This window comes from Clarias gariepinus, chromosome 4, assembly GCF_024256425.1.
Source record: "Clarias gariepinus isolate MV-2021 ecotype Netherlands chromosome 4, CGAR_prim_01v2, whole genome shotgun sequence".
Classification (NCBI taxonomy): domain Eukaryota; kingdom Metazoa; phylum Chordata; class Actinopteri; order Siluriformes; family Clariidae; genus Clarias; species Clarias gariepinus.
The window spans coordinates 29,848,117-29,868,083 of NC_071103.1; the positions used below are offsets into that span (position 1 = coordinate 29,848,117).

Genomic DNA, 19,967 nt, shown 5'->3' on the forward strand with positions numbered 1-19,967 from the left:
CTGGTAAGTCGTGCTCATTCATTACACTCTATGTCGTCTTCAGAAATGGTTGCCGCATGCCTGTGCCAATATCTAGGTTGGTTATTAGCATTGAAGTGACAGGGACAGCTGAAGACACAGGCAGTGAAACATGGTATGAGTCATTCCAGCAATGTTGTTCGACACCGTTATATGTTCTGGATCCTCTCTCCCTCCGCTGGCTTCCTGCACGACTTCTTCAAAATGTTTGGGACACACAAGAGGAACTTTACTTTCTCACACGCATACAGAAGTGTGCTTACGACTCAGTCCGCCAGACAGACCCTTTTTTTTCCTGGATGTCAGTGCAGCTCCAAACCAAAGTATGTGCTTTAAACTCCTTTAGCTCTCAAGTCCACTGGTCAAAATTGAGATTCTGCCATCTCTGAAGAGATTAGGAGCAATGAAGTTGTTTTGTTCTGTTTAGCTGCTTAGGGAGCCATAAGCCCAAAAAAAACCCGTAAGAGCTTAGCTGAGCTGCACTGCGCTACACAGAGGCACAGTGCTAGGATGGGAGGAAAGAAATCGAAGGAACCCCTAAGCAAGGACATGAAACTTGTAGGAAGAAAGAATGCAGCCTGTGAGGAAACCCTGACATCATCCGACAGGATCCGCAAGCACGTCGTGATGCAATTTGGTTACAAGGTGCTCAGCTTGGCTCGACAAGGGATGATTGCACCTCCTGAGGAGCTATGGGAACTCATGGAACTGCAGAAGCTTAATTTGTCCATGAACTGCTTGTCTTTCTTGCCTTCCTCTGTGGCACTTCTTCAGAATCTGGTCGTACTTAATTTGTGGGGTAACCAGCTCACCAGTCTGCCCCCTGTGATCGGGCAACTCAAGAACCTTAAGGTGCTCTTTGCATACCACAACCACCTCACTGACGTCCCTGAGGAGCTAGGCTCCTGTACAAAGCTGGAGGTCTTGAGCTTGGCAAACAACGAGCTCACAAGTCTCCCAGATAGTCTATCTGCTCTCACAAACCTGCAGAAGCTCAACCTAAGCCACAACAATATTGTGTACATCCCAGCATGTGTCTATGCCATGAAAAAGCTGGTCTTCTTGCATGTGGCCTCTAATAGGCTGGAGAACATTGCTGAGCATATCCAAGGACTGACTGATCTGAAGATTCTCATTGTAGAAGAGAACTGTATTCATTGTCTACCCAAGATGCTCTGCTGGCTGACCAAGTTAGAACTGCTGAATGTGGACTATAACGACATTCAGAACGTTCCTGCAGAGATGCACCAACTGAACCGGCTGAGGAAACTAGCTTCTCACCCATTAGATAAAGGACTCCATATCATGCATAACCCTCTTCTCAAGCCAATTAAAGAGGTTTTAGATGGAGGTCTTCAAGCTCTTTATAACTATCTTAAGGCCAACTGAAATGCTCTGCTTTGAGAGCTTAAAAGTGCACTTCTTGTTAATGGGGCCTGTTTTTCTTTTAGAGCCATTTATATGTTTATAAATCCATAACTTGCTTAAGGGTTGTGTTAGCTAATAGAGTTTTTCTTTGCTTTATTAAGAACACAAAAGGCAATTAGTGCTAATGTACGTATTTATAAAGATTACTAGATTTTGGAAATGTCAGGTCATGCAAAAAAAAAAAAAAGAATGGAAACGTGCAATTAATATTCTTACAGCGCTTTGGACTAATGGTAGATGTGAAAGATCATAAACAAAAGGTGTGAACCCCCTGGCAAACAGAAGGACAGTATGTTAGTGCTTGCTGGCTTGGTTATTAAAGTGTAAAAAGATCCCTCTGTGTATGTGAAGGTTGCTGATACTGAAATCTTTTCATTCTGCAGTGCCAGGACTTGAGGGCACGTTTAAGGTTCCCAGGAGCATGTTAAACAAAGGGCACCAGCTTGGCAGTTGTGCTAAACAAGCACTGGATTTCTTCTCCTTTTGTGCAGCGCTGAGTTCATTTGGAACTGTCTGTGAACTTGCTGACTCATTCACGTTGACCCTTGTTGTCCACAATTTTTTTCTTGAAAGCCCCAAGAGAAGAAGAGATGCAATTATAACTGGCCTCTACCATTTTCCACAAGTGTTGAACGTGTATTGGAGTGCAAAGCAGAGACATTTCAATTACTACAAAAGAAAGGTCAGTTGGTGAATCCTGTTGAAAAGCACAGGGCCTTTTATTCGAAGAGCATTGGACTTATTTTCCTGAGCATTATGCGCTATATAATTTCAGCAAGAACAGGAAGAAAATAAGTAGGAGTCATCAGAATCTTCCCGTAGGACAACACATACTGTATATTGCTTGTACATTCGAGTACATCATGTAGTGAATATACTCATATGTTATAAGCCTATGGTCTTTGCGATAACTGTATTATCAAAAATCATATTTAGTTGAAAAGGAGGGTGTATTCAGTCAAGTAGTCTAATGATTGCTTCATCATTAACTGTTTAACAGATAATTTAGTATTCTCAGGTAGTTGTATCATAGTAAATGTCAGTGAATTCTTTTTTTTAAACTAAATGTCCTTTTAGAATGCACAATGAAGCAGTAATGCGCCTGAGCTATGATGTTTTGTTCACTTAGCGTTAATGTAAGTTTTATTGCTTTCCATTGTTCTCTCTTCTCTTCAGTCCTGATACTCTTTTACCCAAGAACTTTAAGGGTGACTTTTTTTAATACAATTCCTAGCACCCATGCACATAATAGTCTGGATTTTTACTCTAAGTGGTTTAAATAATTTGCATGAATGTCTAGTTAATTCAGCACATACATTTTCAAAGCTTATTAAACTTAGTCTTACATATAATTTACCGTTTATTTACAGTCTTAATATTTCAAACATATAATATAATTAAAGTACCATCACTGCAAGTTAAGCAGGACATAATGTGCTGTGGTATTTCTGCATTGTATACTGTATGTGTATATGAATGTGTCTTAATGTACAGTATATAAGCCTTCCAATAATATTTAGTTAAAACCATCCGAAAATCATAATCGATTAAATTGTTATATGTCCCTTTACCAAAACTTTTGATTTCAGCATACAGACTTGCCTTTCTGTTTTCTTTCCCATGATGTCATGTACAAGCGGCTATTTGTATGCTATTAGTTTATGCGGCCCATCAGCTACTTGTGTCTCATTAGGTTTGTGATAAAATGGACAAAGGCGGCTCGCAATAGACTCGCACATACCACAGCTCACTGATTCTGCACAGGGAAACAATCGAAGTACTTAGCACTTCTGACCTAATGTTCTGTGCTCTTCCTAACACTGCATTCATAGCTAGCTAATTATTTGTCTGTGCCTTTTTTTTTTATAAAATGGGACAATATGAGCTGACTTGAAATGCATTAAATTTGCATAAATTGGCTTTGTAAACATTTCAACCATAATACATAACTGAAAGAATCGCCATTTTGGGTGCTTTCAGTTTGCTGATAAAAGTGGCACTTTTAGTGATATGATTGTGTGTTTGTTATATAAATAGAAATTTTGAAACCATGAACCTAATATCATTAGGTCTGAGTAGTGTAATCACTGAGGGAGAGTGGAAGTCTGACCTCTGGTGCTCACAACTGACTTGGGGGCACTATACTGGGAAACATACAGTAGAAGTGGTGTAGTGGTGTAGTGTGGGTAACATGGCGGTGTAGCATGTAGAATATTTGGACAAAAGTATTTAACTAAACCTGTTAATTATTCCTGTTATAATTCAGGTGTTTCAATCAGGCCCCTTATACCCAGGGAAGGCAATCTTAATGCTTCAGCATACCAAGAAATATTATTATCCATATCTTGAATAATTGCTATGCTTCCAACATGGTGGCAATAGTTTGTGCCCCAGTGCACAAAGTAAGGACTATAAACACATGATTTAATGAGTTCGGTGTGAAACAACTTGACTTGCCCTAGAGCCCTGACCTCAGCCCCTTCGAGCACCTTTGGAATAGCTGAAAAAAGTCATATTAAAGTGTATGCATTTGGATACAACGTCATTTCAGGTTTGGCCAAATACTGTTTGGATGTCCATATAGTGTAGCATTGCTGCTTTGCAGCTCCAGGGTTCCTGGTTCTGTTTGGTGTTTCATTTGTTCTCAACATGTTTTCATAAATTTCCTCTGGGTTTTCTGATTTCATTCCATCTCCAAACATACCAGCAGGTTCACTGGCCATAAAATATTGGATTAATTTGTGATTGGATTTGTAAATCATGTTCTGTGATACCATCCAAGAAGCATTCCCAACTAACACTTAGTATTCCTGAGCTTGGCTTTGACCAGGATGGAGTGGTAAGAAAAGATTAATTAACTTAAAATATAACACGTCTAGCTTTGTTGGTGTGCTGATTGCTTAATGGGGGGTGTTTGCTCTTCAGTGCCTTGGGATGCTTTATAGAGAGGAAAGTGAGTCACTATTAAGACAAAAAAACACTAATGGAATAAACCAATAGCTTTATGTGATCTGCTTTTAAGGCATGATATAAAAATGATAAAATCTAGTAAGTTCTGTGTCTCTTTGAGTGAGTGAACGCATGGATGACAGTGTAAAAAAAAGAATGAAATGGAAAAGCCATTTAGCAAACTGAACAAGTGTCCAGATCATAGTCTCATCCAAGCTAAAAACAGAGTAATAAATTATTAATATGACTCATATTGCACCTGAGTCGTATTCAGGTGCAATATGAGTCTGATGTTACATTTACCTACACTGACCATTTACATTTACATCATGATTGTATCCAACAATAGCAGGCGCTCACTGGAGACATGATGAGATTCGTCATGGCTCTGTGCACAGCCTGAATGAAAATCCCATGTGCCAGCGAGACAGAATCACCTCACACACCCCCGTCTAAGTAGGAACATCAGACCTGAGCACCTCCACATAAACCCCGCAATTCCCTCCATCGCAGACTCTCAGCTGTTTTAAGAGTGCTGTAGCTTTCTCTTATCAGACTAAATGGATCAGGGTTGCAGGGCAGGTGAACGTTGCAGGAGTAATTATGTCCTTCTGGGCTGAATTATATTGACCATTGCCCTGGAAGCTATTGTACTCGGGAAATTCTTGTTCATTTTTATGTGTTTTTTTGTAAAGGATCATTGGTGCATTAAAGGAAAAAAAAATCAATGGTGCTTTATGAATAAATAGACGGTAACACTGGTAAATGGTTTTGAATTAAGATGAGGCATGACGACCCACAAGATATATTGTGGTGTAGGCATGAACACACGTAAGCAACCTGTGCAGTAACTCAGAACTGCGGTTACCTTGACCAGTGTGCACCACTGACCTGTCTTCTTCTGGGAGTCATTGTTACTCTAAACAATGCAGTTATCTCAATATACCCTAAAATTACAGTGTTATTCTCTCTTTCTTTCTCTCTCTCTCTCTTTCCCACACTTGCTCGCTCGCTCACTACCATGTTTCCCCTGGATGCTGATTAAACCACTTCATCTCTGTCACTTCCATTCATCCATTCTGAGCAGATTTGATCAGGTTTAGGACTGCTTCTCTCTTGTTTGTGTCCTTCACAGGAACATGCAGTAAATTTTCTGTCTCCTGTCCTGATGCTGTAGTGGACCTGAACTCTCAGAATAAAGGACAGAAGCAGTTTATTAAAATTTGGGTTCGGGAGCATGAATTCAGTAGCATTGGTTAAAAAAGTACTTTTTTAGATATGAATAGTGAGCTTAGATTTTACAATATTAGTGTCATGAATAACCCTTTTTATAAAGCATGCATGGCTTGATCTTTTAAATAAATTTTTACATAAATGTTGTATTTCATGTAAAAGGCTCACCTATAGGACGGCACGGTAGTGTAGTGGTTAGCTGCGTGTTCTCCTCGTGCTTGGGGGGTGTTCCTCCGGGTACTCTGGTTTCCACCCACAGTCCGAAGACATGTAGGTTAGGTTAATTGGTGTTCTCAAACTGCCAGTAGTGCGTGTGTTAGTGTGTATGTCTGTGTGCCCTGCGATATATTGGCGCCCCTTCCAGGGTGTACCCTGCCTTGTGCCCTAAGTCTCTTGGCATAGGCCTCTGTGACCCTGAATACAGGATTAAGCATGAATGAGTAAGTGAGAGTTTACCTATTACATACGATGGAAATGTGAAAAACATCTGATCCTGAGATGTCAAATTTAACTTAACATTTAACTTATCTCACTGAAGAAGAAGCACCTGGTTAGTACATGCCATCATAGTACAGTATATGAAATAAACGCATCAAGTTGAACTTTTAACCAAACAGAGTTGAAACCCCTCACGACAGTGTCAGTACAAAAACTGGACCAGCGAAAGCTTTTGAAATTTAAATACAGCCAAATCGCATTTGTAATACAGCACTATTTATCTTTAATTTGTAATCTGCATAACTGTGCCCTCTAGTGGTGGGATAACAAGGTCAGCATGACTTCTGGTTTAACAGTCTTGACCTCTGTGTCATGAGGTTGTGAAGTGATTCCAAAACTAAGTCATTTATTCAGGCCTAAATTGGTTATTGTTAAATTTTCTGTGCTCTGCATTTGTCATATTTAAAAAGACTGTTCTTGGAAACAACAATTCAGATTTGAGTAGATGAAAAATAATGACCAGTGTGGTAGGACCTGAGTGTTTAAACCACAGGCCTAATGGCATTTATTAGGGAGAAAGGTCTTTTTTTTTGGACAAGAAAAGTGTTCCTCATAGGAGTTTTAGGCTCATTATTGCTTTTACTGGAGATCTGGAACCTTTTCAAAGCAGAATTTCACTGTTGAAGTGTTAGCAATAGGCTTTTTTCATGGGTCCCCAGAAGACCCTGTTTCTGTGCTAGATGTTACTTGAAAAACACTCCAGATCATTTCTAGTTTTACATTTTCACAGAGTTCACAAGAGTTTTGCATATCGCAAAACATGTGTAACCGGCTTCTTTTCGAAATTTCCATATTTCTCAGAACTACTTTAATTCTAATTTATTTTTCAGAACTTAATACTTTGGAATCTTTGCTTAGTTCACTTAGGATTTCTCTTCTTGTTGTTGCTTAAATAATTATAATATTTTTTAAGACAAATGTGTGAAGTCACTGACATAAAGTTGGTTTATTAGTTTATTTTTTAGCTTCCAAGAAAGGCACCATGACATTTTTTTTTACAGTGTATTCGGACAAGTGCTAATGAATGTGAGCTATTGTGATTCTTTTATGGTTAATATGTAATACACTAGCTATTAAGTAACCATTCTGGTTATACTGGTTCTGGTCTGATGGTCATGTTTGGATAATGTAGCAGTTACTCATTACTATGCAAAATAAAGGCATGAAAGCATCAATTATTTCTTAAACAGTAGAGTGTCTTAGGACCCCAAAGCCCAACATTCAGACTAAAACAAATAAAATATTGTATTCTTTCTGCATGCATGCTTCTCCATCCAGACCACTGAAGATGACAAATGAATGTTGATAAATGGAACTGTGACCTAATGCCTTTTTCAGGAATAAAAGTTTTTTTTTTTTATTCTTGGAGCCCAGCATGCTGCAATGTGGACACAGTAACCTTTCCACCAATCAATATATAACATGTCTGGACAAAGCCTGGGCACTGAGAGACATTGATTTCCCAAGAACTCACTTACTGGTGTGTTTTATCCCCTAAAGCCACATGCTGGAACCCAATATAAAATCGTCACACACAAATCGAATAGAATCTTAAAACCTCATAATTTCCACGTTAGTAAGGCACAACCATATAGTCATGGGCTACAGTATAAACCAAATGTGTCTTTTTACCACCTTTTGATGTCCATTCATGGTGAAACCTAGGTGAATTTGAGACATTGGAAAACGCTAAACTAATATTTGTAAAAGAAAAAGAAAAAGCTTTGTTTAAAAGACATCATTTAAATTAAGTAAAAGCAGTCTGGTGCAAAATGTATTTATTAACCAATGCTCTCTTTTATGTATTTGCACTTATAACAAGCTGACTATGATGAATAAATAAATGACTTCGGTATGTCGCAGCCTTGAGCACTTTTGCTGCTGAAAACATTTATTTAGTAATGAAAGACATTTTCTTTTTTCATCCCCAGCTACACAATCCACTTTCCAATTTGGATCATCTACTAAGAAGCGTCCTACATTAATTGTGAGAAAATTAAACGTGATGGGGTTAAAGCTTTTGGCTAAGCGTAAGCATAACTCTATATTTGGTTAAGTCAGTAGCACCGCATGGCATTTTAGCTATCATAAAATTGTTCAATTTTTACATTTCTCCCTATACAACACGTTTACAAAAACAAATCATTTACAAATCGTTTATTCATGCAACACTGATAAAATATCTGTGTCTCATGACTTATGTACTTCAGAATAGAAGAAAAATAATGCTTTGGCAAAGTGGGATACAATATAAGGGATATTCAATTCAATCCGGGACTTTTGATTTTTTTTGATCGACACAATTGTGAAAGTAAAAACTACCCTTATTTCTCTATATAATCCCCTGCTACACTAATGCACTTGTAGCAGCATTTCACTAGTGCTTGGATCCCATCAAGGTATAAAGTTTTCTCATTACGCCGTAGCTATGATCAGACATCTGAAACACGTCTGCTTCACGTCTGAAACACTGGCCTCCCCGGAACTCCTAAATGGACCAAACATGTGAAAATGTCTTGGGGAGAGGACAGGTCTGTACGAAGGATGTGGCAATAACTCCCAGGTGAGTTCATGCAATGTGCAAGTGGAGTTCCTGAATGATTGCGTGTACAGTTCCTAGAGATACTGTAGATGCATCTCTTCCAAAAGTGGTTTCACTCACTGCATACACACAGAACAACTGCAGTGGGGCTCTTTGGGCTGGATCACGCCTGCACAGTGACTAAAAAACAGCCCTGGAAATTTTGATCCAGGTGGCCCACCACTACGATCCAGAAATAGACTAGCAGTGCATCTCAAAAAATGTATGACTATGAAAAACTTTATTTTTTTCCTAATTTATTTTAGTCATTTCACCAAGTGAAATATTTCAAGCCCTTTGTTGTTAAAATTTTGATGAGCTTATGAACAATAAAAATCCTGTATCATTTAGAGCTCTGAACCATAATCTTCAAAATGAAAAAACTTCGCACATTTGGCGGCAGGAAGGGGGGTCCAATTCCTTTTCATGCTAAAGTGCAGGTTATTTTGTTTTATTTTTACTTTATATTTTGTATGAATTATTTTTATGCATTTATTTTTTGGGCTGTGAAACAGATAAATTGAGGTCCAGGCTCAGTTGACGTTATGTGGCAATACACTTAAGTCAGCTGATGACCTGAATGTACTGAATGACCAGGATATCACACCAGTGGACATTTTTTCAGGTATATTCCAGAATTAAATGCAACAGTGTGGTTCTGGAAATACATAAATTCAGCATCAGACTGTGCCCCGTAATCAAAGCAAAAGACGTTAATGAAATCTTGGAGTGTATTTGTAATTACTTTCAAACTTTAATTTCATCCAGTATCCACACCTTTGGACAACCTTTTTTTTTAAATATTACTTTTTTGGTAATGAAAAATATTACTATGTTTTATTGATATTTTCTATAAATTTGGTCAACAACATTAAATATTTAAGACTTATATACTTGAGTAAATAATTTGTTTATTTATAAAGACAATGGAATATATATACTCAGCAAAAAAAGAAACGTCCTCTGACTTTCAACTGTTTTTCAGTAAACTTAATGTGTAAATATTTGTATGAACACAATAAGACATAAACTAAAAATGTTCCACAATGTGTCCCTGAATGAAGGAAGGCTCAAAATCAAAAGTACTAGTCAGTATCTGGTGTGGCCACCAGCTGCTTGAAGTACTGCAGTGCATCTCCTCCTCATGGACTGCCTATTGTGGACAGTCTGAGCACTGATGGAGGGATTGTGTGTTCCTGGTGTGACTCGGGCAGTTGTTGTGGCCATCCTGTACCTGTCACGCAGGTGTGATATTCGGATGTACCCATCCTGTGCAGGTGTTGTTACATGTTGTCTTCCACTGCGAGGATGATCATCTGTCCTTCCTGTCTCCCTGTAGCGCTGTCTTAGGCGTCTCACAGTGCGGACATGCCGATTTATTGCCCTAGCCACATCAGCAGTCCTCATGCCTCCCTGCAGCATGCCTAATGCACGTTCACGCAGATGAGCAGGGACCCTGGGCGTCTTTCTTTGGGTGTTTTTCACAGTCGGTAGACAAGTGTCTTTAGTGTCCTGCGTTTTTGGAACTGTGACCTTAAATGCCCACTTTCTGTAAGCTGTTAAGGTCTTAACGACATTTCACAGGTGCATGTTAATTAATTGATTATGGTTAATTGAACATGCATGGAAAACATTGTTTAAACCCTTTACAATGAAGATCTGAAAAGTTTTTTGGATTTGTACAACATTATTGTTAAAATACACAGTCCTAAAAAAGGGACGTTTCTTTTTTTGCTGAGTATATATAGTTATATTGAACAAGCCATTTAAAATTCATTTAAGTATTATTTAGAAAATTTAGAAAATTCATGTCACATGCAAGTTTCTTAAGTAAGCTTAAAAGAAATCTAATGGGATTTCAAATAATTAATGCATAAAAAGGTTACTACATGTCAAAATTTTGTAGCAGATGACTACTGCATATTAAAAACTAAAATCTGCCAAGAACTCCAGTTCAAAGCAAATGTGTATAAAACTTTACACAAACTAAAATGGCAATGATGCACAGTACCCGTTATGTCTCACATCAGGCCTGTACTTCAGTAATGATAAAAAAAAAAAAAAAAACAGTGGTTATGTAATGTTTTGGACTACATTTCCCTGCCATGGTTCATGTCTATTTATTGCTTTTGAGGAAAGAGAGAATGCAAATCAAACAAAGTTCTTCTGATTGAAAATCTTTATGCTATGCTAAACCACTATTCTATCCTGATCGGACTGGTCTCTTCCAGGATGACCCTACCCATATTCACAGAGTATGCGAGCTCACTGAATGGTTTGATTAGAACTAAATTTGTGTAAGTCACATAATGTGGTCATTGCAGTCATCAGATATCAACCCATCAATAAAATTATTCTCCATTATCAAAATATCTTTGGGAAGTGAAAGAGCTCTCAAACACAGTTCCAGAGTATCGTTAAACCAGTTTGAAAGGTCCTTTGACATTGTAAAGTATCCTGGTTACTCAACACCTGACTATGACGCTTTAGGTTTGTTTTTCTTTTAATTCATCCATCTGTATCTAAGTAAATGTAGATACTAAATATCTTGTGCTGTTAGTCTTTTTTGTGTTAGTCTTTATTTACCTCCATGTAAGTTTAAGATCACTGGCACCAACATGTAAAGAGCTCTTTATAATGTACAAGTCTTATTTAATATAGGACCCTTATAGTAGCTGAGAGAGAACACAACAAAGTCAAATGCTGTCTGCCCACACCAATGTGTGGTCTTGTAAGCAAAAATGATGAAACCCTCGAAAATCTGACATCAGTCACATTTTCCTCTATTTTGTATAGTTAAAGTCTATCTCTAGTTAAAGTTATTGCATTCCCGGAGTTAATTTATATTTGTCAGGTTGTAAACGCTAACATCAAGCCAATAAAAGCCATTTTCATTTATATTGTGGTACCCTCCACCCACTACCAGGGGGCAAAACAGAGATTTGGGGCTACTTTATCACAATTCAGAAAACTTCGAGTGCAGCTATTCAGTGATTAAACTATCCAGATTATACAGACTATACAGACTATACAGAGAGGTTAAGGAGGAGGTTCTTCCCACAGGCCATAAGGTCTCTCAACCACAACACAATACAGAACTAATATCATCTCTTTTACATCCAACACTGACTGGGCATTCATGGACACTATGGACACATTCATGCACACTTTTTGCACTATATACTTATACTTTCATTATGGACCACTGCACAAATCACTTTAATAATAAGACACTTTAAGAAGTCACTTTATGCATATTTGCACACCTAAGCCATTTTTACATTTCTTATATGGACAAATTTCTATTTTCTTCTCTTATATTTCTATATTATATATATTTTGTTCTTATTTGTACAGTATATTTTTGTTTTATTTTACTTAGCACAGTATATTTTACTAGTTAATTTAATTTTTCTGCAATATATCTTTATTTTTACTTGTACAGTATATTTTACCAGTTAACTTAACTTAACTTTCTACCGTATTTCCTTTATTCATATTTATTTCTTATGTTTAAGCTTTTATTTTAGGGTCACTGGTAGTCGAAAAAGCATTTCACTGCATATCGTACTGTGTATGACTGTGTACGTGACAAATAAAATTTGAATTTGATTTATACAATTCAATCTGAAAAAGAAAAAAAATAAATAATAAAAGTGAGTATAATGTGAATAATACTTGCAAGTTCCAGTAGGTTTGATTTAAACATATGTATTCACATGTTAATTTCTTTTGTTTTCTAGCATCAATTAGTGGCCTTAATCCATTACCAGATTTGTGCATTCAACAACCATGTTTTTTGTGTTTCACAGCTCATTGGTTTTCCCCATGGGGACTTTACATGTGCACATACCTCAGGAAACAGGAAATGACCATAGGTGACATTGAACATCCTGGAAACTTAAAACAATGTAAAAAAAAATGTTTTTCTTCGCACACTTTCTTTTTATATTCATTATGAATGTCCAACACATTGTGAGGACTTATATAAAGATGATTTAACTAACAGAAAAGGTGCGGTATAAGAATTCTTATTTATCATTTTTACCACACCCATTCTCTTGAAGGGCTGGGGTTGACTGTGTTTTTGCACATACAGCATAAATTTATTGATGCTATTCCTGGACTTAGTGCATTAGATCAAATGTGATTCCGATGTGTTATATAAAACATTGTGATAACAAGAGAATAGGGAGATTAAAACCTTCCACGTGGGATTTTATGTTCTGGGAAGCATATCTTGAACTTGTGAGAAAATCTAATTCTTTAAATTCTTTAAGGTATTTAAGGATTAATGCACTGCCTGGGTAAAAAAGGTCACCATTTCAGAACGGCCTGTATAAAGTAAAGAAAGCAACTTTAAATCTAGCTGAACTTAGTTAAAAAACAGTCCAGCGCCTTTCTAAAAGTTGAAAGTGATGCACCAAACTGCCAACTTGGCTAAAGAAATGTGATGAAGAATAACCGTGATCTAACATCACTTTAATTCTTGGTGAAATTTAATAATGAAATCATGATCAGCGATGATTAACAGTAAAAATAAAAGTATTTCCACACACAGTGTGACAAAACCTCTTTGGATTGGGAGTAAACAGCTGTGTGGCCATAAGAAAACCACTTGTTAGTAAGGCTAATTAGAAAAAAAATGCTTGAATTTGTTAGGCAGCATGAAGATTGGGGCATCTAGGGGCAATTTACACCAGCCAAACAGCTTACCAACAGGTTTTGGGGCTGTAGGAAGAAACTGAAGCTTAGGACAGAATTAGGAGCTGTGTACAGTAGCATTACTTGTGCCATCATACCTATATTTTAATAATTTAATAAACTTATCTGGATGTGACACACTCAGGAACATTAAGTCACCTTCTTCTGAAAAATCAAACAAAGATGTAACTCAGTAATGGCCAGTTAAAGTGAACTGTCTGCCTAAAGGTTGAAGGACATCTAGGCAATTTATTCATAAGACTGAATAGAAAAATAATGTTTCAGTGGAAATAGATGAGACAGTGACGTTTTGCATCTGTCTGGAGTCTGGAATGACAGTATAGGTGTCTGACTGCTTCTCTTGGTCTATGTTGTTTTTCAATAATAAAAAAAATATTCAAAAGGGCATCTATGACATCTAAATGCTGTACCAAAGAGAAATGCTGAACTAAAAACAGGACTCTTCAACTCCAGTTCTGCTGGGCCTGGATTCAACAGTTTGGTGATTATTTTGTTCAAACACAGCTGATTCAAATAGTCTGCTAATAACCAGGTCCAGTTGGTTTGTTTAGGTGTTGGTGAATTACTAACTGTGCTGAACACTGACCCTCCAGGACTGGACTTAAGGAGTAATGACTAAGAGAATGAATACACAACAGCATATGGTTATGCAACATACTAGTTAACCCTTTAGTGTTATCTAAATCTATCCTATGAATTAACCAAAACTTCAAAGAAAAAAAAGTCTCTACGAATTTCCAGTTATTTTCTATGTTTTTAACACCTTAAAATTTGTAGAACCTTGAGTTATATAAGATACACTACATGGGCAAAAGTTTGTGGACACCTAATAATCACACGTGTGGTTCTTTCCCAAAATGTTCTCAAAAGGTGGAAGCGGAAGAATTGTCTAGAATGTCTATGAATGTTATAGCACAATAATTTTCCTTTATTGCAAATAACGGGGTTAAACATTTTTTAGCATGACAAGTCCTGCTTAACCAAAACCTTGTAGCTGTGAATGAACAAAACCCCACATAATCACACAAGTGACACTAACAGTTAAAATCCCTCAGAGGTTAAGGCATTGGACTATGGTTTGGAAGGTCCCACGTTCAAACCCCACGGCCACCAAGTTGCCACTGTTGGGCCCTTGAGCAAGGCCCTTAACCCTCAACTGCTAAGATGTATAATATGATAAAAATGTAAGTCCCTCTGGATAAGGGTGTCTGACAAATGCCTAAATATTAATATTAGGCAGTGGGTGGACTAGACCTGGTATGGGATGAGTGCAACGGTCAGGTGTCACATTTGTCAATAAAGTTTATATATCACTCTATTAGACATTATAATAAAGTACCACTAAAAGTGGATTTAGCGTAAATAAGTAGATCTGAAATAAAGAAATGGTTCTCTATACTCTAGCTAGCTCTTAAAGTTACCGTGTGTTTTTGTCTGGCAACAAATCAGCCTAGACATAATGACAACTTTAATCTGACATATTAGCCTGGTGGAAATAAAAATGTTCTATGGCTATAATAAAAACTCTGAATATTATTGCTGATTTATATGAGAAAATTAATATTTGAATTTGCTCTGAATGTATAAGTGGAATTTATTCCTTTATACAGTACAGCTCGAGGGTTCCTGGGTTTATCCTGAGCTCCGGTTACTGTCTGCATAGTATTTTGTGTGGTCTCATCATGTCCAGAAAAGTTCTCTGGTTTCCTTCCACATCCTGCATAATGGGTAATATGTGGCTATGTTAAGTTGCCCCTAGGTGTGGATAAATGTGTGTAAATGTGTTTGTGTTGCATGATACACTGCACAGAACCGGTGTCCTATCTGACTCTGACAAGGATAAAATGGTTACTAAAGATGAGTGAATATGCAAATTCATATGCTCTGTTAGAAGGTATTCAAAAACTCATACTGTATAACAAGGGGGGAGGGGTAATGATCTGTGAATATGGATGTAGGTTACAAGATAAAATTCAGTTAAGGTACATATGTGAAAGATAATTTGTTTTTAGGACAAGCAATCAAAATACACTACATTGTTTCAGTGGAACTCCTTGAAAACAAATACTGATGTAAAAACATGATTTAATTAATGTAAACAAAAAATTACGAGATGTGGTCAGGATTTAACTGGACTGGACTAAGTTGACCAAAAAGTATAAGATAAGAAAAGTAAAGTAAGTAAGTAAAAAGGTATTGAATAAGGAAAATGTGTTAAGAATGGCTGCCAATGATCATGCAGAGATTTTCCCATAGTGAGGTGGGATGTGTCTATAACATTTTAGAGAACTGACCAACAATTCTATGATTTTATGTTATGCAGCTACTGTGGGAAATAAAAGATTATAAATAAAGTACAAATATATGATGAAATTATTCCACTAAAAGATGTAATAGATTTTTCAAAAATGACCCTGACTTCTGAATGATTCCTGTTCATATTCATAAAACTGGCCCATGTAGAGTTAAAAAAATAATAATATAAAATTGTGACAGGTGTGATAAGAGGTGCATCCAAACACAAACGAGCATTCCAGTCTCGACATCACAAGTTTTCAAGCGTTTAAATAATTCACCGAATAAACATTTGCTAAAGTCAGAGCTTTTTTAAAATAATAATAATTATTATTATTTTAAAATAATGCTGTGCATATCTCCCAGGTTATATGATAAATAATAATTATAATAATAAAAAAGTCATCTGTTGTCCTTTAATCTGTTCTCGATTTTGTAAAATATTGGGTTTGTATTTGAAATAGAAACACTCTTCTTATTATTATTATTATTATTGCATTAAGAAATGAATGATTATTAAACACAGTCAAAATGTAATAAGTAGTCATTTTACTTAGATAGCTGTCTTCAATTAAGGATATTGTGATGAACAACTTAAAGTAATTTTTATTTCAAAAATAAATTGGGTACAAATAAAAATAAGGTTTTTGGATGACATTGAAGGTGAAAGTAAAATCTTAAACTAATAAAAATGTTATGTATAATAACATGGGATTTCTTTTTTAATTAATGGCAAAAAAAAAGTTGGAGTGAAAAAAATATATATAGGTGTAAAAGGTAAAGGCGGCACCACAGCCTCAGGAAATGGTACAGCTTAGTACATTTTTTTTCCTGACACTGTGTGTGTCTTCTTATGGAAATGTTATGCTACCAGAAAGACTTCGCTGAAAGTGTGTTAAGCCGTTACAGAGCTGGCGGGGGGAAAAAATGCGTGACACAAACCAGACCCTGATCTCTCTGGCGCTCTGTTTAACTACACCTATCTACACCTCTTCGTGTCTGGTCTGGAAGCCTTTCGAGCTTTTCTGAAATACTCAATCTGTCAGCAATTACAGCGCATTAACTACACAAATTCCCGTGCAGCGAATCCCGCCGTGCTTCATTAACCCGCGCGCGCAACTGCTCCTCCTCCCGGTGCAAAAGTTGCGCTTTCAGCTCGCGTTTTACCCCACATCCCGAAACCTCAGATCTTATTACTTGTAGCAGCTAACAACACTCGAATGCGCTCGCAACTCTTTCTTTAGCCGCCCTCCAAATCCACAGCAGTTTAACTAAAACCAACCAAGCTTCAAATCGCTCCATGAGCGCGCAAGTATACATACATACATACATATATACAAGGTTGCACCTTCAATAACGCTATATAACACGCTATAACCTGGCGCGCGCACATTTCTACAAGGCTTCTTTCGGCTCTGTGCGCGCGCGGTGACGTCAACACCTTCTCTCTGCGCTGTGTAGAAGTCACTCACACACACACACGCGCACACGCAGGCACGCGCGCGCGCGAGCTCACAGTTAACCAAGTGGAGAGAGGGAGAGAGAGAGAGAGAGACGACTTGAGTTGTACCGCGTAAAACCGTTACAAACAGGAGTGCCGAAGCAGTGGAAGTGCGGGACACTACACACACAAACACACATACACGCACACCGACACATTTGCGTCTTTTTTGTGTGTGTCCCCCTGGAGCTCGGGGGTTAGCGTCCGCTCCTCTCCGGCCATGGATAGAGTTGTAACTTGTCTCCTGGCTGTACTCAGTTTACTGCTTTCAGCTCGAGGACAAGTATTCCGAGGTAAGTCGTGCTGCTGTTTCCGTGTGTGTGTGTGTGTATAAGGTTTTGGTGTTGTGCCCTGAACTTGCTGCTCCAATCCCAAGGCGAACTGGTGAAGTTTTGAGCAGCCGGATAAGGCGACGTCCTGCTTGGCGTTCCTGTCCTGTAACTACACGGAAACTTCGGCTTGTGTTTTTCGGATTCCCTGGATGTATAGATAGATGGATGCGTGCACGGCGTATGGATTTACTGCTGTAGAAACTTTGGGATCTTAGAAGCCTGACTCACTAGCGTTCACAATGTTAGTGTATTACGCACAGGACGCGAGCAATCACGGGTGATTGTGGGTGTCATTTCAACACTGTGTGCGTATGTGTGTGTGCTGAAGAATAAATCACATTTAGGCTGTATTCCAAAACAACAACAACTCTAGAACTTCTTTATGCGACTTGGATTAATCCTTAGACGTTCTCTATACAGTAGGAATGGTGCGCTTTTTTTTTTTTTTATGTAACTTAGATTATTCCTTATATCCAAAGCCACTTCTACACGTTCCAAATAAGACCCTTACAGCTTTCATTTCAACCTGTTCTTTTAAAACTTCAAAGTGCACAAATGAAACTAACTTTTCTATTAATTGATTTTTTTATTCTCTTTCAAAAACTTTTCTCCTAAGTATTCAAGTGGCCAGCAAAGAAGTGGATAATCCTGTGTTTGAGCACTAACACACACACACACACACACACAGCTCGCAGGCTGTTTGTTTGAACTGCTCTAACCGGCTAGAAGTCTAATCTTATCAAACCAAGCCGTTACTTTTTATAGAGCCTGATCATCCCTCTAGCGTTAGACTCCAGTTACAAGCTGTCTGAACCTACAATCACGGGCCACGTTTTACTATTCTCTAAACTAAAAGAAGCCAACAAGGACAAAAAAAAAACAAACATGTTGCATAATCCATTTAAAGACTACGCAAACGTTGATAGGTCTTTTATTTATTTATTTATTTATTTATTTTCACTCTTCCTTAGTTTCTGCTCTTGTTTTTTTCCTGCCACTTGTATTGTTGTATTGTTGTATTGTGCTTTCAGAACAGAATGAGCAACTTGGATTAAACAGACTTGCTCTGATCCCTGGCACTCTTTCAGTGTTTTTCATTACGTGGTAAAGCTTGCGGATTAACATCTTCGTCAACATTCCCCTGGTTATTGATTCTGTTCAGCGGAAACTGCTTTTAAAAACTTTTCAGGGATTTAAGAATTCCATCTGACAGGTATCAATTAAAACCCAAAAGAAAAAATGTTCATCAAAAGCATTTTTAAATACAAATCCAGTATTAATGGTTATGTCCTGTTTTTTTGTGTTTTTGTTTAGTGTTTGCGTATTTTTTCACACATGGCGCACAGCTGGCACGGTCTCCGTGTGTCTTGTAGTTCTCATAGTGTCCTGATGGGGGCAGCATCGCACACGCAGACCTCCAGCAGTTCAAACCGTTACTTTCAAACACAGAAGATAAAACAAAGCCATACACTCGAGTTTCCAAGTTTCCAAACATGGTCCTGGATTGCCCTCTGTCCTATATCCATAACATCATTGTCTCTGTTCTAACACACACACACACACACACACACACACACACACACACACACACACACACACACACGGACTAGGCTGTTATTAACCTAATTCGTTTTGATTTGTTGAATCAGATGTGTTAAAAGAGCACCCCAGGGGTACTTCAGGAACAGGGTTTTGAACCCGTGCCCTAGTCAAACGCAAGTCTTTGAAGGACTGATGTGCTTGGAATAATTTACAGCACTAATTTTTATTTCAAAGTTTCTGTGTTTTTTTTGTAGCAAATATTAAATCCACCAGAATTTCACATACTGTAATATTTGTATATGTTTAAAATTTGGAATGTTTATTATGAATATACTTTATGTATAATGTACAGAGAAAAGCATTTATATTTAGGTCTTAGTTCTTATTGACGATTAATAACCTGTTTGAGATACGATTGTACCTCTGTGACCCTACTGCACCGGGTGCGTTATTTTTCTTTATTACTTTATTGCTTTTTGGCCACTGACGTGAAAGGATATCCTGTCTGAATCTTCCAGCTGGGTCATGGTTTGCGTTCTCTTCCGTGGATTTACTCACATCCCCCCCCATTGTGTTTGAGCCCCACTGTGTTCTTTAAGCTCTGCTGCGGGTGTATTTACTCTCTTAGCCACCACAGAAATACTTGGATCGGGCTGATGACTGTATATTTCTAAGTTAAACAGCTTCAAAATAATTGATGCAATTACCAGGGTGGAGCTGGTGTACGAAAAAGGCTTTTTTCCCCCCTAAAAGTACCCCTTTTGATATGAAGTGCATTGTAGTTGAAGCTAGTTGGCCTTTGGCCTGGTTCTACACTATAATACAAATAATTATGGCTATTACATGTACCTAATTATTATTACAG

The 19,967-nt window shown here is 37.6% G+C and overlaps 2 protein-coding genes across 8 annotated transcripts in view; both read left to right on the top strand.

The window, feature by feature from the left end:
- The first annotated feature begins 218 nt into the window (after positions 1 to 218).
- On the top strand, positions 219 to 1,649 carry lrrc30a (leucine rich repeat containing 30a). The gene has a single exon (XM_053495119.1). It carries the CDS (start codon positions 529 to 531, stop codon positions 1,405 to 1,407), a length of 879 nt encoding a protein of 292 aa, XP_053351094.1. The 5' UTR covers positions 219 to 528; the 3' UTR covers positions 1,408 to 1,649.
- A 15,575-nt stretch (positions 1,650 to 17,224) lies between these two features.
- The window catches only part of LOC128520094 (receptor-type tyrosine-protein phosphatase mu-like), a 223,872-nt gene continuing 221,129 nt past the window's right edge, over positions 17,225 to 19,967 (top strand). For all 7 annotated transcript variants that reach the window (XM_053494125.1, XM_053494128.1, XM_053494126.1 and 4 more), the window contains exon 1: positions 17,225 to 17,521. In XM_053494125.1, coding sequence (XP_053350100.1) covers positions 17,449 to 17,521 — 73 coding nt within the window. In that variant the 5' untranslated portion in view covers positions 17,225 to 17,448. The remainder of the gene's footprint in view (positions 17,522 to 19,967) is intronic.

What these genes read in the sequence shown, in the direction of transcription:
- lrrc30a (XM_053495119.1), top strand. Translation starts at nt 529, where the DNA reads ATGGGAGGAAAGAAATCGAAGGAACCCCTAAGCAAGGACATGAAACTT.